We start from the raw sequence: 25,488 nt of genomic DNA, 5'->3' as shown, positions 1-25,488 counted from the left end.
TTTCAATACAATCGTTTATTTGACATAGTCTTGCACAAAGCCTTCATAAATAATGCAACATATATGTATATAATTCTCAAGTTTACAAGCATTTTTAAATAATATTCTCTATTACTCAATTCCAAGTCCCTCAAAACGATATGGCAGTCTTAAATTATGCAAAATATGTCGATGTTCATTTGAAAATCATAATAAATAATTAAAAAAATAGTATAAGCTTAGATATATTTTGAGTATAAACACAAGAATGGCAGTGGAATAAACAGTTCATCCTAAAAAAGATACTAGTCAAAAGGCCGAGATATACCGATATTTGGAAATATCCGAGAAGATATAAATCATATTTTATCGAATCGAACAAATCCAATGTGATCGGACTTCGTACGTTATCTGGATGGAAATTTGGCTTATAATTCGATCATCCAAACACCGTACGAAATGCGATATTAGTAAACCCATAGAATGAGAAAAAACTCTTACTTATTAAACAGTTTCTATTAACTTTTGTTTCCTGTTCCTCATACTTCTTCGCGTCGGAGATTTTATCAGTGAAGGATTTATGTACGCCTGTGAAAGTATTTGTTGGAAGCTGTTTTGATCGAACCCTGGTTGAACGAGCGATTTAAAGTATGAAGAAGGGTTGGCATTTCCCCCCCCGCCGCACTGGCTGCAAGGGTAGGGCACTGTCAACGCCGAAGGGAATATAGGCTGGACCATGTCACCTGTAGTGCTATTTCCAGGACAGTACGGGAAGAATATTACGGGAATGTATCCAATTATACCGTAAGGAGGCAAAAAGCTTGGTGGATACTGTTGAATCGGTCCGGGAGTAGTCGTGGTTTGGACCTCTTGCCCAGTTTGGTTTTGGTTTTGCACCAAATAACAAGGACACGATCCTGGACTCGGTACGATCGGCAGAGGATACGGAATCACATAAAGTGGTGGTGCTGTAATTTGACCGCTAGGGCTTGAAGTGGGAGGTCTATGAGGTGGATGAACACCCGTTGCGTCAATTCCTGGATTCACGTCAATTTCGTTTCCGGGGTAACCGCCTGGTAATACTGGGAATCCGGGTTGTCCTGGAAGTCCTGGTTGTCCAGGGTACCCGGGCTGGCCGGGGATTCCAGGTTGACCGGGGAACCCAGGGTAAACGCCGGGATATCCAGCACCTCCGGGTTGTCCGGGTGTTCCAGGTGACCCTGGTTGTCCAGGGCTACCGGGTTTGCCAGGGGATCCAGGTTGACCGGGTAATCCTGGTTTTCCAGGGCTTCCTGGATATCCACTGCCTCCGGGGCCGAATTGACCGGGATATCCCGGTTGGCTTGGCGGTCCGGGGTATCCAGGCCTTACTGGTCCTGTTCCAACGTCTGGCTTATATTGGTTGTCGACTTCTGGCTTGCTTACAGGTTTTTCCGTACCTAGAAACAAATCAGAAAATAATTATTTCACATTGAGTCAAAATTAGAAAATAATTGTATTAATTGGTAATATCCATAAATTTTTATTTTAAGTTTTACTTAGTAAATACCACATTTTCTTAAAATCTAATGTGGCACGTATTTCGATGCATCAGTCATCATTTTCAAACACCGTATGTGAAGCTAAATCCAATTTTTTATAGTTCTGTCCTTGGGATGTCAAAGGATGGAGAAGTGGTACTTTTTGTTTTGTTTTGTTTGTTTCTTACTTTTTTTTTATCAGTGGGAACACAGACAATGAAAATTCGGAAAAATATGAATAATAATAAACTCATAATTAACAATATTCTTCTTCTTAAGCCCCTTTGTTAGTGTTCCAACTAATAAAAAATTAAATAAATAAATTTAATAAATAAATATAAAAAAATTATAAATAATAAATACTTAATAAAAGAAATCGTTCTAACCTTCTGTCAGCTCGTTTGTTCCAGTTGGTCCAAATGGTCCAGTTGGACCACTCGGGATAAAGCCTGAAAACAGGTTACATTGTTAAAGGTTACAGTCATTTAAATGCAGATACAAACTTATCATATACAAACAGTAAAATTATTGACTTATTGTGCATGGAAGTGAAGCATGGAGTAATGAAGAAAGTATACTGAATGCATTTGAAATGCGATCCAGTAGTGCGCCAAAACGATGTATGATAGATGTTTGAATGGCGATATAAGAAAATAAAATAAAAAGTACATGTCAGACCTCGGCTCTTAATGCATGTTTGTTCTGTAACCCCTAGTGCATGTTGGTGCACCGGGTCAACCGGGTCGACCAAAACCGCATGTTATAAACTTTTTGTGTGGTTGTAAGTGTGTGAATAGTGCTATGGTGGTGACGGGTAGTATTGTTTGCATGCTGTTGTAGTATTTCTCCTGACGAAGAGACGTGTACATCTCGAAGCAGGTTGACTTAAAATTCTCAGTAAATGGTTATAAACTAATATGACTAACATTTTTTAAAAAAAATATAAAAGTAAAAAATGCACGAGCATTATCGATGAAATTAAGAAAGGTGTGTGGAGATGGTTTGGACATGTGGAGCGAATGAGTAAAGAAAGACAGTTAAACAAATCAGAATGTATGACCGAGAAGAGCATGTTTTTGTATGTGTTTAAATTGTAGTATTTACCTGGTGTTCCAGGAGTTCCTGGTAATCCTGGTGATCCCGGAGAACCTGGTGATCCTGGAGTCCCTGAGAAAAATATAGAAAAATATATTAAATATAAAATAGGGATATCAATTTTACTATTTTCCATAGATATTGTTTGCAATGCCGATGACGCTGCAGTATTCGCTGTGAGACTGAGGGGGACCTACTAAGAGTTAACTCCTATAATTGGAGACAATCCAGATTTGTGAACAAGTATTAGGATACACTCAAAATGTTGTAAATAATAAAAATCTTATTTCTATATTCCGTAAGAGCATGGTCAGTATGATAAAAACATGTATTTAAAGAGGAGAACGCTGACCTGGTTGCCCTGGGTATCCTGGGTACGGTATTCCACCCGGTCCACCTGGCCCTCCTGGTCCTCCAGGTGCGCCTGGAGCTCCTGGCCGCCCTGGTTGTCCAGGCAGTCCAGGTTTTCCGGGCTGTCCAGGGTATGGTTTTTCTCCCGTAGGTGGTCCGCTTGGGCCTCCTGGTATTCCAGATGTTGGAGTGCCTGGTTTCCCTGGTTGCCCTGGTTGTCCTGGTTTACCGGGTTGTCCTGGGTATCCTGGATATTGTGTTTCTCCAGGACTTGGCCCACTTGGTCCACTTGGCCCGCTTGGTCCACTCGGACCACCTGGACCTCCTGGTCCTCCTGGAGCACCAGGTTGTCCTGGTTGTCCTGGATATCCTGGATATGGGATTTGTCCGGCACTTGGTCCGCTAGGCCCTGATGGTCCTCCTGGTCCACCGGGAGTGCCTGGCGCTCCTGGTGATTCTGGTTGCCCTGGTTGTCCCGGCTGCCCAGGATATCCCGGGAAAGGTTTTTCACCAATACTTGGTCCACCTGGTCCTCCTGGGCCTCCTGGCCCTCCTGGCCCTCCAGGCGTACCTGGTGCTCCTGGTAGCCCCGGTTGACCTGGCTGTCCAGGTTTTCCAGGTTGACCCGGGTATCCTGGGAATGGTATAACGCCAGTGTTCGATCCACCTGGTCCTCCTGGGCCTCCTGGACTTCCAGGCGTACCTGGAGTTCCTGGCTGTCCTGGTTTTCCTGGTTGTCCCGGTTTTCCAGGTTGCCCTGGGTATCCTGGATATGTTGTTTCACCAGTACCCGTTCCACTTGGTCTGCTTGGGCTTCCCGGTCCACCAGGCCCTCCTGGTCCACCTGGTGTGCCTGGGGTACCTGGTGCTCCTGGTTTTCCTGGTTGTCCTGCATATATATGTAATATGATTAGTACATATGTATAAGTAATTATTGGAAGTCGTAAAAAGGGAAGAACGGTACATATTTCATTTCAAATGGACACCTTTTAGAATAAATTATTATTTCTTTTGTATTTGTATTTTTATTTGACATGGTATGGAGACACTTAAAGATGTCTCCATACCACGTCAAAGTCAAACCTTGGGATTTAATAAAATAGCTTGACAAAGGGTTTGAATGACGTCATCCTTAGTATTATTTGTATAATTCATTCGTGAAACTTTTCAACCATGTACGTTCTTAGTGATCAAGGATAACTAAGATAGTAAAATTTTCATTATTTAATTTCGTAAGAGCATGCTTTGAATGATTAGAAAATATTAATTATAGAGGGGAAGGCTGACCTGTTTGCCCTGGGTATCCTGGATATAGTGGTCCACCCGGTCCACCTGGGCCACCTGGTCCTCCAGGCGCACCTGGAGCTCCTGGCCGCCCGGGTTGTCCTGGGAGTCCAGGTTTTCCAGGCTGTCCAGGGTATGGTTGTTCTCCCACACTTGGTCTACTCGGTCCTCCTGGCCCTCCTGATCCTCCTGGTCCACCTGGCCCCCCGGGTGCTCCTGGTTGTCCTGGATATCCCGTGCTTGGTCCACTCGGACTGACTGGGCCTCCTGGGCCGCTTGGTCCTCCGGGTCCTCCAGGTGTGCCTGGAGCACCTGGTCTTCCTGGTTGGCCTGGCTGTCCTGGTTGACCTGGATATCCTGGGAATGGTGCTACGCCGGTAGTTGGCCCTCCTGATTCTCCCGGACCTCCAGTGGTACCTGGAGCTCCAAAATTCGGTTCATTTGGACCACCGGGTCCTCCCGATTCACCCGGCGTGCCTGGAGCTCCTGGTAATCCTGGTTGACCAGGTTGTCCTGGAATTCCTGGTTGCCCTGGATAGTATCCTCCACTACCACCGCTTGGTCCACCTGGCCCACCGGGTCCTCCTGGTCCACCTGGCGTGCCTGGAGCTCCTGGTAATCCTGGTTTACCAGGTTGTCCCGGCTGTCCTGGAATTCCTGGTTGTCCTGGGTAGTATCCTCCACTACCACCGCTTGGTCCACCGGGCCCACCAGGTCCTCCTGGTCCACCTGGCGCACCTGGAGCTCCTGGTAATCCTGGAGATCCTGGTTGTCCTGGGTAGTATCCTCCACTACCGCCACTTGGTCCACCGGGTTCACCGGGTTCACCGGGTCCTCCTGGTCCACCTGGCGTGCCTGGAGCTCCTGGTAATCCTGGTTTACCGGGTTGTCCTGGAATTCCTGGTTGTCCTGGGTAGTATCCTCCACTGCCACCGCTTGGTCCACCCGGCCCACCAGGTCCTCCTGGCCCACCTGGCGTGCCTGGAGCACCTGGTAATCCTGGAGATCCTGGTTGACCAGGTCGTCCAGGGATACCCTGTTGTCCGGGGTAGTATTGTCCGCTACCGCCAATTGGTCCACCCGGCCCACCGGGTCCTCCTGGTCCACCTGGCGTGCCCGGAGATCCTGGTAATCCTGGTTTACCGGGTTGTCCTGGTTGTCCTGGAATCCCTGGTTGTCCTGGAATTCCTGGTTGTCCTGGGTAGTATCCTCCACTACCACCACTTGGGCCACCGGGCCCACCGGGTCCGCCTGGTCCACCTGGCGTGCCTGGAGCTCCTGGTAATCCTGGTTTACCGGGTTGTCCTGGTTGTCCTGGAATTCCTGGCTGTCCTGGGTAGTATCCTCCACTACCGCCACTTGGACCACCAGGCCCACCGGGTCCTCCTGGTCCACCTGGAGTGCCTGGAGCTCCTGTTAATCCTGGTTTACCGGGTTGTCCTGGTTGTCCTGGAATTCCTGGTTGTTCTGGGTAGTATCCTCCACTACCGCCACTTGGACCACCGGGCCCACCGGGTCCGCCTGGTCCACCTGGCGTGCCTGGAGCTCCTGGTAATCCTGGTTTACCGGGTTGTCCTGGTTGTCCTGGAATTCCTGGCTGTCCTGGGTAGTATCCTCCACTACCGCCACTTGGGCCACCGGGCCCACCGGGTCCGCCTGGTCCACCTGGCGTGCCTGGAGCTCCTGGTAATCCTGGTTTACCGGGTTGTCCTGGTTGTCCTGGAATTCCTGGCTGTCCTGGGTAGTATCCTCCACTACCGCCACTTGGACCACCAGGCCCACCGGGTCCTCCTGGTCCACCTGGCGTGCCTGGAGCACCTGGTAATCCTGGAGATCCTGGTTGACCAGGACGCCCAGGGATACCCTGTTGTCCGGGATAGTATTGTCCGCTACCACCACTTGGTCCACCCGGCCCACCAGGTCCTCCTGGTCCACCGGGCGCGCCTGGAGATCCTGGTAATCCTGGTCGTCCTGGAATTCCTGGTTTTCCTGGTACACCTTGTTGGCCAGGATAGTATTGACCTCCTTCAGTTCCACCACTGGGCCCACCTATAATATTGGAGTATTTGATAAGGTCTTTCTAAGAAATGTTTTCATGGAGTGAGATGTGAATCAGATGTTTTAAACTAAATAAGGCTGATAATATGAAAGCAGTCTTTATCAGAGAAAATAGAATGCCACACCTATCTGTCTTTGCAAACATTCTTCGCTCATTTCACATTCCTGCATCTCCTTATACATTCCCGCCGTCTCCTGACCTATTTAATTAAAGATATATAATAATATATATAAAATAATAAAAATAAAAAAATGTCTAAGCATCACAGTTTTGATGTTAATACTATATTTACGGGAAAGCTTAGATGATATCTTCTTCAAACCCTCATCCGCACCGACGGTGAATAAGGTACGGCATCATTTAAACGCAGTGTTATCTTGATCATCAACACACGAAGGAGATCAGCCCTCCGCTTCAAATACCAGTCCATTGAATAAATTAATAGTACAGTGAAAAAATCACTTACATTTATTTGACCCTGGGAATCGATTACGGGACCTCCAGTACGGCAGCCGAGCGTGCTGACCACAAAATAATGCTGATTACGGAGGCGGACAGATGATATAGATATATTTAAATTACCTGGTCCACTAGGTCCTCCTATTCCTCCTGGTCCACCTTGTCCTCCTGGTCCGCTAGGCCCTCCTGGTCCGCTAGGACCTCCTAGTCCACCTTGTCCTCCTGGTCCGCTAGGCTCTCCTGGTCCGCTAGGACCTCCTGGTCCACCTTGTCCTCCTGGTCCGCTGGGTCCTCCTGGTCCACTAGGGCCTCCTGGTCCACCAAGTCCTCCTGGTCCACTAGGACCTCCTGGTCCACTGGGACCTCCCGGTCCACTTGGGCCTCCTGGTCCTTGGCTTCCTCCAATTGGTCCTCCTGTATCAATTGGATTATTTAATATACGTCTTAATCGCTTTGATATCGACAAATTCGTATTTTTTTTTGTTTTTATAGAATTTAATATTTTTGTCCATAGATTTGAATATTTTTTTTACATTAAATCAGGGCTGTGGAGTCGGAGTCTGAGTTGGAATTGGAGTCGGAGTCACGGTGTTGCGGTGTTTGGGCTGGAGTCAGAGTCGGAGTAGGAGTCGTAAAAAACGAGCAACTCCGTGTATTTTTTCGTTAAAATAAAAAAAAAAACACTTTTTTTTATTATAATAAAGTGTGCACGAATATTAGTCGCGCCGATATGATAAATCACCGAGATTCATTTGATACGTAAAGTCTACGAACATGTAATGACAAAAAATAGCTATATGCAAAGGTAGAAAACAACCTGATAAAATTGAGCTTTTTTGAGTCGGAGTCGTGGAGTCGGTGTCGTGTTGCTGGTAAATATAGGGATCGGAGTCGGAGTCATGTTTCTTTTTTCCGACTCCATAGCCCTGCATTAATAAATATCCAAATGAGTTCCAAAGAACTGAAAAGATAATCTGATAAATACAACGAGTTCCTGGTACTAAATCTTGATGTATGGAAGTCAAGCATGAAGTGGGCAAATGAAAAATGAAGATAGACCCGATGCCGTTGAAATTCAATCTCTCATCCAGAAAAACGATGGATAACACATGTTTGAATCGTGAAATAAGGAAAGAATGCATGGCTGAGATAAGCATTATCAATAAAATGAAGAAAGGTGTGGTGAGAGCGTTTGGACACTTGGAACGAATGAGTGAGGAAATTACTGAAATAACATGAATTGTTTTACCGTTATTTCCTCACTCATTTGTTTCACGTGTAAAAATGATCTCATAACACCTTAATTTATTTCATCGACAATGGTTATTTCAGACTTGCATTCATTCCTTATTTCACCATTCAAAAATCTGTTATTCATTTGTGGTCATTCGCCGCATTAGCCGCGAATGTAGTTAGAAATTGGAATTCTGACTTTATATTTACTCATCATAAATGTATTTGGATTTGAAAGATAAAGGTTTACTGATTGACGAAAAACTGGTTTTAATCACTAAGGTAGTGGGTCTGTTATCAATGATATTTGAATGACGTACCTGGTCCTCCTGGACCCCCTGGACCTCCTGGCCCACCGGGTGTTCCTGGTGTGCCTGGCGTGCCAGGTTTTCCAGGTCTGCCTGGCTTTCCTGGAGTTCCAGGCTGTCCTGGATAGTACTGGCCACTTCCTCCACTTCCGCTTGTAGGTCCACCTAAAAAATCGTTTGAAACAATTAAATATAAACAAATATTGATACATCAACACAGATGGAGAAGATTTTGAAAGTCTCTCATACATTTTATAGAAGTCTCTGCTAATAAATATATCGTAGTCGTGCAGGAGAAAGTGACCAACCAACAAAACGTAAAATGTTCAGGAGGGCCATTTAAGTCACTTTTGCTTGGCAAGAAAATAAACATCAATGCAGTTAGTCATTTTTAACAAGTCAAAATATTATACTTCCAAGTTTAAAATCCTTTGGAATTTTTTGCAGGGCAATATTAGGCTAGTAAGATATCAAACAGTCAATTATCACGTTTTTGTAACAAAAATGCACTTGGTCACTTTCTTCTGTATGACGATATGTTTTAATAATAATTTATTGTTTGTTTATTTCAAGTATGTACAAGGAATCAGTGAGATGTTTTTTTTTTTTTTTAATTTGAAATTTGAAAAAAGGGAAACGATGTAGGTCTGACCTATCATTAATAAGACCATTCCTGAAGGATAAAATTTTTATTCTTTTATTGAGCATTGATTAAATGCCCAATATCTAGAGAAAATGTATTTTTGTTGAATTAATTGGACTAATTCCAAGGTTCCTAGTAATTGCATGGAAGTAAAGAATGGAGTTGGCAAAAGAAGGAAGAAAGTATACTGAATGCAGTTAAAATGCGATCTCTCAGTGTGGCATAACCATGTATGATAGATGTTCCTACGACGTAATAAAGAAAATATGCAAGGCTGAGATAAGTATTATCGATAAAATAAAAAAGGCGTGTCGAGATGGTTTAGACACATGGATCGAATGAGTGAAGACAGAACGGCTAAACAAATGTATGTGGCGAATGTAATTGGAAAAAGTATTAGGAAAAGATCGATGAAAACTTGGTATGATCAGATATGTCAAATACAACATAGGTTAGGAGTACAGAGGTATGTATGAAGAGATGCATGAATGTTTTCAAAGACAGAGTAATGTGGCGTTCTGTTCTCTCTGCCTACCCCTGTGGGGAAGTTACATGATGGTTTACCTGGTCCTCCTGGGCCTCCTGGTCCACCGGGGCCCCCAGGACCCCCTGGAGATCCTGGTGATCCGGGTTGCCCTGGATAATATTGACCTCCAACGCCTGATCCTCCTGGCAATCAAAAATGTACATTAAAATAAATTATTTTAATGCTTTTATTAACTTACTTTTATTGAACGAAAACCCGCAAATAATTTGTAATAAAAAAGTATGAAAAAAATGACAAAATCCAACGTACATATATCACGTTCGGTCGCATATATAAAAGTTCTATTGATATTTGGATAATGTAGGTAGGAAATTACGAAAAAGATCGTGTCATTTGGTTACATCATTCTTTGTAAGATTCATAAAAACCCGAAAACTGATAAATACTAATTTTACATTAAATGTGCTTTTTGAACGAAAAAACTCAACCAAGATGTAGGCGGGTAGCTACTTCTACTACCAAGTTGGCAACACTGATCTCTACTGCTACTACCAAGTTGGCAACCCGAGCGGATTCAACAAAAGCGGCCAACCGAAGCGCGCCAGCGAGAATCGCCTGCCATCGCTTGATTGTTAAAGGACGTATATTTTAGCTTCATATTTCATTCAAAGTTCCATACTCAATTAATTACAATAAAATAGTTAATATCAATCGTAATCAAAGTGTAAGAATTTTATATCAATAAACCAACTGTAAGTAAGCATTTCTTTTAAATATCCTGCTCTTGCTTCCCGCACAATAACACACACCGGGTTTCCAAATTGGTGACCTCCGCTATACCACACACACTTGCTCACCAAAAAGACATAAAAAAATTACGACTGGTAAAATAAATAAATAAAAATGACATCTCGTTTGTTCAGATAAATATCTCATCCATGGTACTAATAACTGTACTGCGAAACGGATTTTTTTTAAAAGTAAGTTAATAATTTCATTTGAAAAAGAAAAATCTGGCCCACCTGATCCACCAGGACCTCCTGGACCATGTTGTCCACCTGGACCACCTGGACCTCCTGGACCATGTTGTCCTCCTGGTCCACCCGGGCCTCCTGGCCCTTGTTGTCCCCCGAGTCCTCCAGTACCTCCTGGTCCATGTTGTCCACCTGGTCCACCGGGACCTCCTGGACCATGCGGTCCACCTGGTCCACCTGGTCCACCCGGACCTCCTGGTCCACCTGGAGCTCCTGGTCTACCTGGGGCGCCTGGGGCACCTGGCTGTCCTGGATAGTATTGTCCTCCTGGAAAATATTGTTTTTATTACTTAAAAAAAAAAACCAATCCTAACATAAAACGCGCTAGCGTCAGAAATAAAGACTCTAAGGAGCATATCTGTCAAGAGTGTTTGAGATAGAATAGGGGAAACCAGAATAAGATAAATATGCGAGATTGAAGATGTCCTTAGGTGAAGAAGACAACGAAAAAGGCAATGGTATGCACATGTGAAGAAAATGAAACCACCCAGACTCCTCAACATTGCACTACACTGCCAACTATAAGGTAGACCACCGTAGAGATGAATTGATAGCTGGGAATCGATATTTGAAGAAGTTAATCCCTCTTAAACATAGGACACAAGGCCAACACCAAGAAAAAGTTGAAAAAAATGTGTACATCTGACTTCGTGAGGTTTTCAAATGGTTTCATTATTAATTAGTATCGTTTTAATCACTGTGGTATTTTCTTACCAGGAGTTCCTGGGCTTCCAGCAGTTCCCGGTTTTCCTGGTGTTCCGGGTGTTCCTGGGGTTCCTGGAGTTCCTGGTTTTCCAACTATTCCTGTTTGTCCTGGGAAATATTGTCCGCCACCTATTCCACTACCGCCAGTTGGCCCAGCTGGTCCTCCTACAAATTCATATTTTCAGTGAGTCACGAACAACCTTTATCTTTAGTCCGAAGTGTTTTTGAAACGGAATGAAAGAAATGAAGAAAGGCAGTTAAAATATTAAAGTATTTTTTTTTTAAATCTCATAAAAGATTAAGAAGAATATGGAAGTCTGGGCATTTTTACGGGGATGACTACCGTCATAGGCTGGTTTAAGTGATCATTTTACATACGTGTAACATTCACCAATTCTACCCATTATTGACAACCCACATTCTTGGAAGTTCTATAAATATGAACCAATTTTGAAACATTGTTCTTTAATCACTAGAACTTCACTAGAGACATCTATTGGAGAGATAAATAGAAGCTTTTTATCAAGCAGAAACTATTTTATTAGTATGTGAGGTCCAAATCTTGGATTATAATCACACACATGAGAAACGCCAAATAAAAATTAATAAAATTAATAAAAAATAACTAAAATAATCCAAATTAATTTAAATTCATAAAACGAGTATAACATGGAATGCGATGTATTGACCAAGTCCCCCTTACTTTCCCCCCTCTTCACTAACAGTACTGATTTATTCTTGCTTTACCATATATTCAGACCCGAAGAAGGAAGTGTATGGAGCTTCCAAAACTGGTTGTTAAAATAAATATAACTCAAGTGGTAAAATACAAGTGTTCTCCTTTCCAATTTTAACATATGACCGCAAAGTGAGCGCCGAAATAATAAATAAGTCATGCTACATTGAAACAGAATTTATTTGTAATAGATCCCTCTCTCCCGAGAGGGGGAGAGGAAGATCCCCACACAATGGACCGATCAAGTTAAGGCAGCAGCAGGTACCTCGGTGGTTGGAGCGCTACGCGCAGCGCAGTCAAGGGATAACTGGAGAAGAGTCACTGCTTCCACAACGATCACAACCCTCAGTAATGAGGAATAAGTCGGAGAAAAATAATAATATACCTGGTCCACCTGGTCCTCCTGGACCTCCTGGTGATCCCGGTGATCCTGGTTGTCCAGGGAAATACTGCCCACCGCTTGGTCCAGCTGAAATTATTTCTGTATTGATATCCGTGTGTTTAATTTATTGAAGGTTAAAAATGTTTAAGTATTGTTTTATACCTGGTCCGCCTGGTCCGCCTGGACCTCCTGGGCCTCCCGGACTTCCAGGTGCTCCCGGTGCTCCAGGTTGTCCCGGGAAGTACTGGCCTCCACTTGGTCCAGCTATGAGAAAATTTGTTTACTGTGATTAGAATTTATAACTTGAGTACATATGGATAAAAGGTATACATTATATTATAATATATTTTTATTTAATATATTCACAAGTTTTTTTTTAAATTTCATTAATTTTCTATATATTTCTACTTAAAAATCTTAAAAATGATTCACTCAATTTTAGGTGCTTTTCAAAAAAAAGTTATCTTAATTATAAATTGAAACTAATTACACTGTTCTCCCCAATAAAGAGAAAGCTCTTGTGCTTGGAGAGGGACTTACACTTATTATTTATTGTTTATTTTATGTTTGTAAGTGATTTATATATTTTTTTGTATTTCTTTTCTCCGATTAACATTTATATAAGTCATTCAATTTATTTTTTAGAATTTTTATGTATTAATTTTTTTATATCTATAGAAAGGTTATTGAGGTATGTGCTTCCCAAATATTAAAAGTTCTGTTGGAATTGTTTGGTATTGCACTTTGGTATTGAAAAGTCATTTGGTATTTATCACCCTTAAATATTTGAATAATTGCTGTTTGTTTTCTACTTTTGGGGCTTGAAATGTTGAAAATAATAAATTTGTCTGAAAGTTTTTCCTTTTTAAAATGAATAATGATTTCTTGAATGTTTTCCGCATATACTTTGTGGCACATTTTATAAACTTTATAAAATTATGTAAATTACTTTGTTTTCAGCACTTTTTTATTAATACAATTTAACCTACTGGTTTGACAAGAACCTTGTCATCATCAGGGTTTATTTTAATTCAAAAACATTAAAAACATTAAAATACTCTCACCAAAAACTTCCACACACTCCGTAAAGATCCTAAATTTGTATGAAAATTTTTGGTGAGAGTATTTTAATGTTTATAATGTTTTTGAATTAAAATAAACCCAGATGATGACAAGGTTCCTGTCGAAACCGGTAGGTTAAATTGTTTTAATAAAAAAAAGTGGTGAAAACAAAGTTAAGTAATTTTATAAAGTGAATAATGATTGTTCTCTGAACTGTTTTCACGATTCATATATAAGTATATATAATATTGAAAATCTGTATAATATTGAAAGTATTGTTTTATACCTGGTCCTCCTGGGCCTCCTGGACCTCCTGGGCCTCCTGGACTTCCAGGTGCTCCTGGAGCTCCAGGTTGTCCCGGGAAGTACTGGCCTCCACTTGGTCCAGCTGTGAAAAATTTCGTTTACTCTCATAAGAATTTACAAACTGTGATTTTGAGAGTCCACTAAATATTTTTTTTATTATTATAAACATATAAAAAATAAAATTTCTGACATTTCCAATGGCATTTCAAAACTAATGTAAAGATTTTTTTTAATTACCTAACGTCCAAGTGGCTCTGAAATCTAACTACGGCTTATGCAACACCGTTTATCGTGTCCCTACTAAGGCTTCAACTTTATAAGTTTCATAGCCTTTGCCTACTCGTGAGTGGATTTACTCTTAATGTTTAAAGTTACTATAATTTCATGTAATTCATGAGTGAAATTTCTAGGCAAAAACACTCGCTCTTTGAAGATTAAGAGGGCTGAGGGTCCTTATATAGGCTATACAATTCTAGGTAATTAAGTTATAGTTAAAACATGTGTTTATATTATCCACTGACACTTCGTGATGGAATTGCATTTTTAATTTATTATTAGATTAAAACCAATATTTTTAGCTTTTCCACTTTTTTATTTGACCAGCGACCGGGTTTCGTCGTTACCGACATCATCAGACTAGTCTGATGATGTCGGTAACGACGAAACCCGGTCGCTGGTCAAATAAAAAAGTGGAAAAGCTAAAAATATTGGTTTTAATCTAATAATAAATTAAAACATGTGTAGTAATAATTTATGGAAGAAAACAATAGTTTAGCGTATGGCAAGAATAGAATTACCTACATGTCCCATTACCTTTTGAACACTTGGCCTTACCCTCAACCATTGTTTTCTTCCCATAAATTCTTGCTTCACATCATGTTATAACTTTTAAGTACCTGGACTTGTAAAGCTATAAAAGGACCATTAGCAGTGGCGTGCACAAAGAATTTATTAGGATATGCAGAAGAGGTAGGTAGTAAGGTAAAGTAGGGTGGTACTGGTCGCGTTTTCGTATGTCACGCGGGTAAGTTAGGATAGGCACTGCTTTTCTGCCCATTTAATATTCACATTAGTTTGAAAATGCCATAAAAAACGAAACAATTGTGACAAATGTGGAGGTCCTCACCAAAAAGTTACCATTCCAATATTGCACCAAAACTTCGTTCAAATGCAAATCGGTTCTGTTTACTGTATTCTATCGAAATTTTAAACTAAAGTTGCGATAAAACGTGACCAATCCTGTGTGAAACCAATATGAAATCATTGAATTGCACCAAAACGTAACAATTTTACAAGCTAGAATTGCTGGTTACTAAAAATCATTTAAAATGGAAATGTAACGTTTTGGTGAGGACCTCCACAAATATTATATTTAATATTTTTTAAATAATAAAGTAAACTGAAAATCAGTGTTAGATTATAAAATTTTATATATTTATTATTAGAATTTAAAACGTAAGTAACGTATGGATACTAGATAAACGAGTACATTGTATTTGTGTGTATCATATACTGAAGGTTAAAAAAAGCAAATATTGTTTTATACCTGGTCCTCCTGGTCCTCCTGGACCTCCTGGGCCTCCCGGACTTCCAGGTGCTCCCGGTGCTCCAGGTTGTCCCGGGAAGTACTGGCCTCCACTTGGTCCAGCTATGAGAAAATTTGTTTACTACCATTAGAATTTATAACATATCTTTCAAAATCCCGAAGTAACTCAGGATACTATTTTTTTCATTTGGGATGAAATCAATGACCAATGGATGGCTTATTTAAATTTTGATAAAAACATTAAATAATTTTAACTGGCGATAGTAATTATACCACACCTGGTCCTCCTGGTCCTCCTGGTCCACCTGGACCACCCGGTGCTCCTGGACGACCTGGTTGTCCTGGATAATATTGCCCTTCGTTGCCGCTACCTAAATCAGTAACAAAAGAGACTTACGTCAAGTGAATGACTTCGAACGCATTTTTCACTCTCACAACACGATAAAATATGTTTACTTTGTTTAATATGTTTACCAAATAAAGGTAACATAAGCCATCAAGCCAAAAGGTAAAACTTATTTTAAAATATTGGGAAAATTATTGCAAAAACACAAAAATATACCTGGCCCGCCTGGTCCACCTGGTCCTCCCGGGGAACCTGGTGATCCTGGTTTTCCTGGAGCACCAGGTTTTCCTGGTTGATATTGTCCACCGCTTCCGGGACCTCCTGGCCCACCCGGTCCTCCTGGTCCACCAGGTGATCCTGGCGATCCGGGCGCACCAGGTTTTCCAGGTTGGTACTGTCCTCCGCTACCACTTTCAGGTCCTCCGGGCCCACCTGGCCCCCCTGGTCCACCAGGCGCTCCTGGTGATCCTGGCGCACCAGGTTTTCCAGGTTGGTACTGTCCTCCGCTACCACTTCCGGGTCCTCCGGGCCCACCTGGCCCCCCTGGTCCACCAGGTGCTCCTGGTGATCCTGGCGCATCAGGTTTTCCAGGTTGGTACTGTCCACCGCTACCACTGCCGGGTCCTCCTGGACCACCCGGTCCTCCTGGTCCACCAGGCGCTCCTGGTGATCCTGGCGCACCAGGTTTTCCAGGTTGGTACTGTCCACCGCTACCACTGCCGGGTCCTCCTGGACCACCCGGTCCTCCTGGTCCACCAGGCGCTCCTGGTGATCCTGGCGCACCAGGTTTTCCAGGTTGGTACTGTCCTCCGTTACCACTTCCGGGTCCTCCTGGCCCACCTGGCCCTCCCGGTCCACCAGGCGCCCCTGGTAATCCTGGCGCACCAGGTTTACCTGGTTGATATTGTCCACCGCTTCCGGGACCTCCTGGTCCACCCGGTCCTCCTGGTCCACCAGGTGATCCTGGTGATCCTGGCGCACCAGGTTTTCCAGGTTGATACTGTCCTCCGCTACCACTTCCGGGTCCTCCTGGACCACCCGGTCCTCCTGGTCCACCAGGCGACCCTGGCGATCCTGGCGCACCAGGTTTTCCAGGTTGATATTGTCCACCATTTCCAGGACCTCCTGGCCCTCCTGGTCCTCCTGGTCCACCAGGCGATCCTGGTGATCCTGGCGCACCAGGTTTTCCGGGTTGATATTGTCCTCCACCACTTCCAGGACCTCCTGGTCCTCCTGGTCCACCGGGCGATCCTGGCGCACCAGGTTTTCCAGGTTGATACTGTCCTCCACTACCACTGCCGGGTCCTCCTGGCCCACCCGGTCCTCCTGGTCCACCAGGCGATCCTGGTGATCCTGGCGCACCAGGTTTTCCAGGTTGATACTGTCCTCCGCTACCACTGCCAGGTCCTCCTGGCCCACCTGGCCCTCCTGGTCCACCAGGTGATCCTGGTGATCCTGGTGCCCCAGGTTTTCCAGGTTGATATTGCCCACCGTTTCCAGGACCTCCTGGCCCTCCTGGTCCTCCTGGTCCACCAGGCGATCCTGGAGATCCTGGCGCCCCAGGTTTTCCGGGTTGATATTGTCCGCCGCTACCACTACCAGGTCCTCCGGGACCTCCTGGTCCACCTGGTCCACCTGGTGATCCTGGTGCACCAGGTTTTCCAGGTTGATATTGTCCACCATTTCCAGGACCTCCTGGTCCTCCTGGTCCTCCTGGTCCACCAGGCGATCCTGGTGATCCTGGCGCACCAGGTTTTCCGGGTTGATATTGTCCTCCACCACTTCCAAGACCTCCTGGCCCTCCTGGACCTCCAGGAGACCCTGGAGATCCTGGAGCTCCAGGTTTGCCTGGATAATATTGTCCTCCGCTACCACCACCAGCGCCGCTAGGTCCACCTAGTATATAAAAAAAATATTTATTATTTTCAGCTATGCAAGCGGCAAAACGATGCATGATAGATGTTCAAGGATGATACATATGGGTAGTGTAGTGGCAAAGGGGTATATCTGTAAAAAAATATTTTCTAAGTTTGTTCCACAAAATGTATGAAATAGTGTTTTCTATAATCTGGCAAAAGGATATAGCTGTAGGTGTAATACTTATTTAGTTTTATTAAGATATGTACATATAAAAATACATAAAACTAATGAGTTATTTAATTCCACAAGTTTGTTTTTGCTCTCCTGTAAAATTTGGTCTGAGACAGATATACCCTTTTGCCTTTACACTACCGATACAAGAAAACAATGCAAGGCTGAGATAAGTATTATCAATAAAATAAGGAAAGCCGTGTTTAGATGGTTTGGGCATGTGAATCAAATGAGTAAAGAAAGAACGGTAAAACAAATCAATGGGTGAATGTGGTTGTTAAAAGAACTGTAGAAAGACTGAAAACACTTGTCAAGATCAAGAATTTCAAATAATTGGGCGTAGTCAGGTCAGAAGTCAGGATAATTGGCTTACATGTATGAGGAGATGCATGTTTGCAAGTTTTGCAAAGACAGATTTGTATGGGGTTGTATTCTCTGCGTGATGGTAAGTTAGTTCGAGTATAGGTTTGATGTAAGAGGTGCTGGATGAAAGCGGATATCCTGTTTCCATAATATACACGAGTGGACAGGAGTACAGAATGTCAATCGCTTTTTCGGATTGCCCAATATAGGGACACTTTCTCACAAATGCTAGGTAGATAAATCTCAACGTCAGGGGACTTAGCGCTCTTTCCTTTCAAGAACGTCATAAATCAAAAATCGCCAAATTTCAGTTGTACGTGTTTTCGGAATGCCCAGAAAATGTACTTCATCCCAGCAAAATGGGCATATTTTAAACATAATATTTCCCCGCTACAGGGCAAAAATTGTTATTTTTGCATTTTGAAGAAAAGGCATTACTTAATTATTTTTTTATAATATACTTAATATTTTACAAATGAAGAAAAAACCTTCAGGTTTTATCTAAATAGATCTGTTGCCCAGTAAAAAGTTCAATAAGTGGGTTAATATTAATTTTTAATACATTGTATTATTTTTTTATACTTTAAAAACGTTCTCTTGAAAAATCATGTTTTTTTTTATTTATAACATTCTTGAAAGGAGTGAGCGTTAGGTCACGTAAAGTAAAGAAGAAGGTTTGTTAGTAAGTAAGTCGATAGTTATTTCAAATGTGAAATTTTTTGATGATTATACAAACTATTACAATGTACTATTGAGAGTAATCTATAAAGCTAGTCACCTGGTCCTCCTGGTCCACCTGGTCCTCCCGGCCCTCCTGGTCCTCCGGGACTTCCTGGAGCTCCAGGTCTGCCGGGTGCACCAGGCGATCCTGGATATCCTACACCACTTCCAGATCCACCAGGTCTGCTAGGTGACCCTATTTGATCAAATTTTATTTTGTGTTTTAAAAGCTTTGGTATATTATGTGGTATGGTAATATAACACTCTCCTTATCATTCACCAGGTCAACTGTAGTCTACAGATTAATAAAATGGATATTCCGAAACCGGTATAGTGAAGTAGAGTTTTTAAGTGGAGTGAACGATAAAGGATAACGAGAATGAAGTATAATTTAACCATTCTCAAAAGAGAGCGCTAAACAACTTAGTATTCCTTGTATTCTCTAATTCTATCCATGATTTGCAACCACTCCAATTTCACAAAAATGTGATTGACGTTGTTTATGTTCAGATGTTCAGAAGGTTACAGGGGAATAAAGTGATCACACAGCTAACCTATAAAAGATCGTAAACCCTGTAAATACCTAGACTTCTATATTCTCCTTCATCTAAGTTTAGATATCGATAAAAATACATAGAGGCATAATCTAGTGTGGTCAATCAGGAACCTCCCAGCAATGAGCAAGTGCTCCTATATATAATATATAACTCCTATCTAGAAAAAAACACAGTTTTGCGAACATAGATTTGGACACTTCCTACTTCATATATATATATATTTTTTATATCATCAAAGATGAAGAAGAATATAGAAGTCAGGGGATTTACGGGGCTGACGACCGTCATAGGCTGGTTTAAGTGATCATTTTACACACGTGTAACATTAACCAATTCTACCCATTATTGACAACCACACAACTCAAATTCTAGGACGTTCTAAATATATTAATCAATTTTGAAACATTGTTCATGAATCACTAGAACTTCACTAGAGACATCTATTGGTGAGATGAAAAGAAGCTTTTTTTTAGCAGAAACTCTTTTATGTATGTGCGGTCCGAATCCTGGATTATAATCACACACATGAGAAACGCCAGAAAATATCGTTTTCATTTTTATTATTTAAGCTTATAATTTGACCAGATAATTTATTTACAACATTTTGAGTGTGTCCAAATACTTGTTCACTCCTGTAATTGGAGATAATCCAGATTTTGTGAACAAGTATTTGGACAAACTCAAAATGTTGTTAGCTTCCTTCTTCAGTTACCTAGTATTTGACATGGCCAGATTTTGATGATCAAGTTTGAATTTGAGGGTAAATTGTTTGGTCTCCATTTGAGGCAGAACATACCGGTTGATCCTCCCGGCTTGCCTGGGCGGGTAACCGGCGCAGGCCCGCTGGCCTGGCCCGAGCCGTCGGTCGGTGGCCTGACCGGCGGCCGAGGCTGCAGCCCGGGCTTGGCGCCGCCGGGGAACATGCCGCAGCTCTTCGGGAAGTACAGCTCCTTCCATGGCGTGATGTGGCCCTTCTTCTTGGGGGCGTTGTCCTCGGGCGAGGGGAGCCTGGTGAAATCAGACATTATGAGCACTTTTTTTTATTTCTTGATACTTTGTAGCACATTTTATAATATCTTTATAAAATAATTAACTTTGTTTTCACCACTTTTTTTATTAATACAATTAAACTAACAAAAAAATAGTAAAAATATTTTTATGGAGTGTGTGGAAGTTTTTGGTGAGAGTATTTTAATGTTTTTGATTTAAAATAAACCCTGATGATGACAATGTATTGTTGCAACCACTAGGTTGAATTGTATTAATAATATAAAGTGGTGAAAACAAGGTAAATTAATTTTATAAAGATAATTTTATTTATTTATTTATTTAAACATCATGTACAGAAAAGAAATAAGTACATACCTCAGTACAGTCACAAACCTTGTCACAGAAGGGTGGGAAAAAGAGAATAAAAGGGATGTACCGTTTGAACTGTGTAGTCTCCAGACTCCCGAGTTTAAATTTGGCCATCCAAAATGACGAGAGCTCAACAAAATGCTATCTAGCGAGACCATTACTCAGGGAGGCATCCTGTTTAATATCTTTTCCATTCTTCTAGCCCAAGAATATTGTCAAAATGTATCGTCTCATCTTTTTCATCACCCCAAACTCCGTCTACTCTATGCCCCGAGACCGACAGACGAAGATTTCATATTATTTTTTGACATCTCATCAAAGATGAAGAAGAATATGGAAGTCTGGGCATTTACGAGGTTGACAACCGTCATAGGCTGGTTTAAACCAGCCCAGACTTCCATATTCTTCTTCATCTTTGATGAGATGTCAAAAAATAAAATGAAAATAACTCCTGTAATTGGAGATAATCCAGATTTTGTGAACAAGTATTTCGACACACTCAAATTTTTTATTTTATATATTTTATTTTATTTTTAACTATCATTATCATTAAAATATTATTATCCAACTCATTATAATCGCCCTTTAGGTAGTATTTTACGAAAATGGTGCCATTTAATATATCCAAAATTATAATGATTAAACAGCCCTGGTGACACCACACTTTCCTGTTTGACACATATAAAATAATAATAATAATAATAAAACCCTTATCCGCACCCCAATGGTGCATAGGGCACTGCGTGTTATCTTATCTTGATAAACGCAGTGTTACCTTGATCGTTTACACATGAAGGAAAGGTGATCAGCCCTCCGCTGCAGGTACCAGTCCAGGGTAATATTGAATAAATATGACAGTGAAAAAATCTCTTATATTTATTTTACCCCCCTTGGGAATCGAACCCGCGACCTCCAGAACATTACATTACATTACACTACGGAGGCGGACATTGACACATTTATAGTATGTAATATTACCCGTTGTTTTCTCGTTCTTGGGTGAACACCTCCACCGGCTGGTTGGGCTCCACGACCCTGTAGCCCCAGCTGTCCGCCACGTAGTGGGTAGCTCTCAGTACCCCGTTGGGGTCGATGTAGCCGTAGCAGCCGTACGTCACCCCGTCTGGACCGCGGTTCTCATGATGGAACTGGCCGTTGGGTCCCAGTTCATATCCAAACTCGTAAGCGCCTGGAAACAAATATTATTAGATTAAAACCAATATTTTTAGCTTTTCCACTTTATTTTTATTTGACCAGCGACCGGGTTTCGTCGTTACCGACATCATCAGACTGGTGGGAGGCTATACAAATTGTTATGTTATATATAAAACAAGGCAGGAGTTGATAACCATGATTTGATATAATTTTGTTGAGAAATTAATTTAATTTGAGTGAATTTAAGTATTGTATGATATTAATAATATTTTTTATAAATATATTCACTAATTATACCCATTATTGAGAACCACACTATTCAAATTCTTGGAAGTTCTATATATATGAACCAATTTTGAAACATTGTTCTTGAACCACTAGAACTTCACAAGAAACAGCCATTAGTGAGATAAAAAGAAGCTTTTTATTGAGCAGAAACTCTTATATTAGTATGTGAGGTCCGAATCCTGGATTATGCCCAGACTTCCATATTCTTCTTCATCTTTGATGAGATGTCGAAAAATAATATGAAAATAACTCCTGCAATTGGAGATAATCCAGATTTTGTGAACAAGTATTTGAACACACTAAAAATTTTGTGATTTTATATATATTGCTCTTTTTGCATTTGTCTACTATTTAATTATTTCAGGATAACAAAATGGTTTATGTGGAATCCAATTAAGGCTGAGCATTCGTTAAATTCAATCGTTTTACGATAGAGATCATGGGAGAACAAAAGAGGTGTCGGAAGACCCCAAATAGATGGTCCGATGACATAGTCGCTGTGGGGGGTTGAAACTGGCTGCAAGCAGCAACCGGAAGCAAACGGAAAGACGCCTATATCCAGCAGTGCAGGTCAGAGGGCTCATGAAGAAGAAGATTCATTAAATAACAATTTGATCATCTTTAAACCCAGGTAACAGTAGATTTTAAGAAATAGTGGTATTTACTAAGTAAAACACTTATTAAAATTAGATAGATTTTACCAAAAACTGACTGCTGAATCAATTAATGGAACATTAGATGTAATTGATTTTTTTTCTTCCAAATATATAAATTTATATGGTTTTGAAAAGAAAAGAGTCATTAAAGGAGAGGTAAGAAAAATATTTTAATATTTTTATTAATAAGTACACGTTCTAAAAATTAAACAAAATCAATTTGTATGCTAAAAACTAATTGGGCATCACCCGACGTATGACGCTAATTTTATTATTGCGAGAATGTCTTGAAGAAAATTTCTTTAAATAAAATTAAATATTTATTTTAAAATTTAAGAATTATCCATTATCAAAATATATATTAAAAAAAACAATTAATAAAAAATGAAGAAAAAAAACTTATAATTTTTTGACATCTCATCAAAGAGGAAGAAGAATATGGAAGTCTGGGCATTTACGGGGATGACGACCGTCATAGGCTGGTTTAAGTGATCACTTTAAAAACTTTTAACTTTTTTTAAAAACTTTTTTTTAAACCAGCCTATGACGGTCGTCAGCCCCGTAAATATCCAGACTTCCATATTCTTCTTCATCTTTGATGAAATGTCAAAAAATGAAATGAAAACAAAACTTGGAGATAATATAGATTTTTGGACACACTCAAAATGTTGTAAAAAAAACTTCTCCAAATAAAACAAAAATTAAAAAAAAGAACCATAATCATAAGAAATATGAAATCTGGTAATTTTTCTAAGAATTTTGAATAAATCCCAATAAAAGCGTCAAGTGGCAACTGGCGAGCTCAGTTGGGTAGCATATTTAATGTGACGCAAACAATTAGAAATACGCGAGCAGTGCTCGGGTTGGCGCGATACGACACATGCGCCACCGCGAACACTGCTCGTTCGAAAGCAAATGATAAAAAAATTGTGTTTCTTACTTGTTTCAAAATTCGCTTCTAAATATTGTGTCTTGTCTTTGTCTTCTATGGCTACTATGACCTCATTTCCGTTTCCCGGACTGCCTCTCTCTATGCTGGCACTAGTGTAATAGTTACCCGACAACAGTGTTGCCAGGACCTGTGAAAAAAAAACACAAAATTAATAAATAATATTTATTATTGATATTTGTATTGGACAAATGAAGTTAAAACATGATTCTGGGCATTCAAGAGGTTTATGATATTTCATTGTTTAAGTGATCACTTTATACACGTGTGACATCTATATATATTATATATATATATATATATATATATATATATATATATATATATATATATATATATATATATATATATATATATATATATATATATATATATAACGTGGTAATATTTTCCTTTTGAAAATTAAGTGTAAATAATATGTAAAGTGGGTGTATAATAATAAAATAAACAATGTGTTGCTTTGTAATTAAAGAAACGACAATAAAAGTTTATTCTTAATTAATCTTTATAATAATTTTTATATCTATCTATCTATCTATCTGATTCTGACAGTTAATAATATTATCGGATGTCTTTTGTTTTATTCTGAGCGACGCATGCGGCATCTGGTGGTAGAACTGTTTTATGTAGGTACTTTTTGTAAGTACTTAATAAAATGTATAGGTAGGTACCTAGTTATTTTATTACATCTCCCCCCTTGGGGATGAAAATTCATAGTAAAATTTTCACTCGTCCTCCGGATCATCTTCTTGTAGTGAAGGGACTGGTATAAGTTTAGTGATATGATAAAGTTTTTTTTTTTTTTTTTCTTTCTTTTTTTTTCCGTTCTTTTTTCTTTCTTTCTTTTTTTTGTATTTTTTTCTTGACCCTTTTAAAGTAGACACAGTTTTTTTCAATCCATTTGTTTTTTTCTTTTGAATTCCTTCATTTTTATTCAGATCTCTTAAAGTATCTTCTAATTTAACCAAATTTACAACTTTTAATTGTTCATCTGCATTTTCATTCGAGTTTAATACTGGATTCCTGCTTAGACAATCTACTTCTAAATTCTTCTTTCTTGGAGAATATTTTATTTTATCTTTCGTAGAAGTTTTTTCTACTTTATTTTTATTTTCATTTTTCAAGCACTGTTTCTGTGTTATTTGTATGTCTTTATTTTTATTCTGATCTTTTAAATTATCTTCTAATTTAACCAAATTTACAACTTTTAATTGTTCATCTGCATTTTCATTCGATTTTAATACTGGATTCCTGCTTAGACAATCTACTTCTAAATTCTTCTTTCCTGGAGTATATTTTATTTTATCTTTCGTAGAAGTTTTTTCTACTTTATTTTTATTTTCATTTTTCAAGCACTGTTTCTGTGTTATTTGTATGTCTTTATTTTTATTCTGATCTTTTAAATTATCTTCTAATTTAACCAAATTTACAACTTTTAATTGTTCATCTGCATTTTCATTCGATTTTAATACTGGATTCCTGCTTAGACAATCTACTTCTAAATTCTTCTTTCCTGGAGTATATTTTATTTTATCTTTCGTAGAAGTTTTTTCTACTTTATTTTTATTTTCATTTTTCAAGCACTGTTTCTGTGTTATTTGTATGTCTTCATTTTTATTCTGATCTTTTAAAATATCTTCTAATTTAACCAAATTTACAACTTTTAATTGTTCATTTGCATTTTCCTTCGATTCTAATACTGGATTCCTGCTCACACAATCTGCTTCGAAATTCTTCTTTTCTGGAGTATATTTTATTTTATGTTTTGTAGAAATTTTTTCACATGATTTTTATTTTTAATTTTATCACTAGTTC

The 25,488-nt window shown here is 40.2% G+C and overlaps 1 protein-coding gene across 1 annotated transcript; it reads right to left on the bottom strand.

Annotated features, from left to right (window-relative positions):
- LOC148302008 (uncharacterized) lies at positions 1-23,803 on the bottom strand (the record flags this gene model as incomplete). Its single annotated transcript, XM_088272296.1, has 20 exons — positions 1-1,418; positions 1,886-1,948; positions 2,604-2,666; positions 2,947-3,834; positions 4,233-6,278; positions 6,871-7,161; positions 8,301-8,453; positions 9,496-9,600; positions 10,441-10,719; positions 11,167-11,322; positions 12,279-12,362; positions 12,438-12,539; positions 13,624-13,725; positions 15,190-15,291; positions 15,468-15,560; positions 15,752-17,431; positions 18,768-18,905; positions 20,063-20,274; positions 21,604-21,814; positions 23,665-23,803. Coding segments are annotated over 20 exons (7,842 nt in total), but the record flags the coding sequence as incomplete, so codon positions are not given.
- Positions 23,804-25,488: the final 1,685 nt, after the last annotated feature.

Source organism: Brachycentrus maculatus, unplaced genomic scaffold (assembly GCF_059751285.1).
Source record: "Brachycentrus maculatus isolate JH-2025_06_01 unplaced genomic scaffold, ASM5975128v1 h1tg000492l, whole genome shotgun sequence".
Classification (NCBI taxonomy): domain Eukaryota; kingdom Metazoa; phylum Arthropoda; class Insecta; order Trichoptera; family Brachycentridae; genus Brachycentrus; species Brachycentrus maculatus.
Note: the sequence above shows the minus strand (reverse complement) of the source record. Positions and strands in the feature narration are given on the sequence as shown.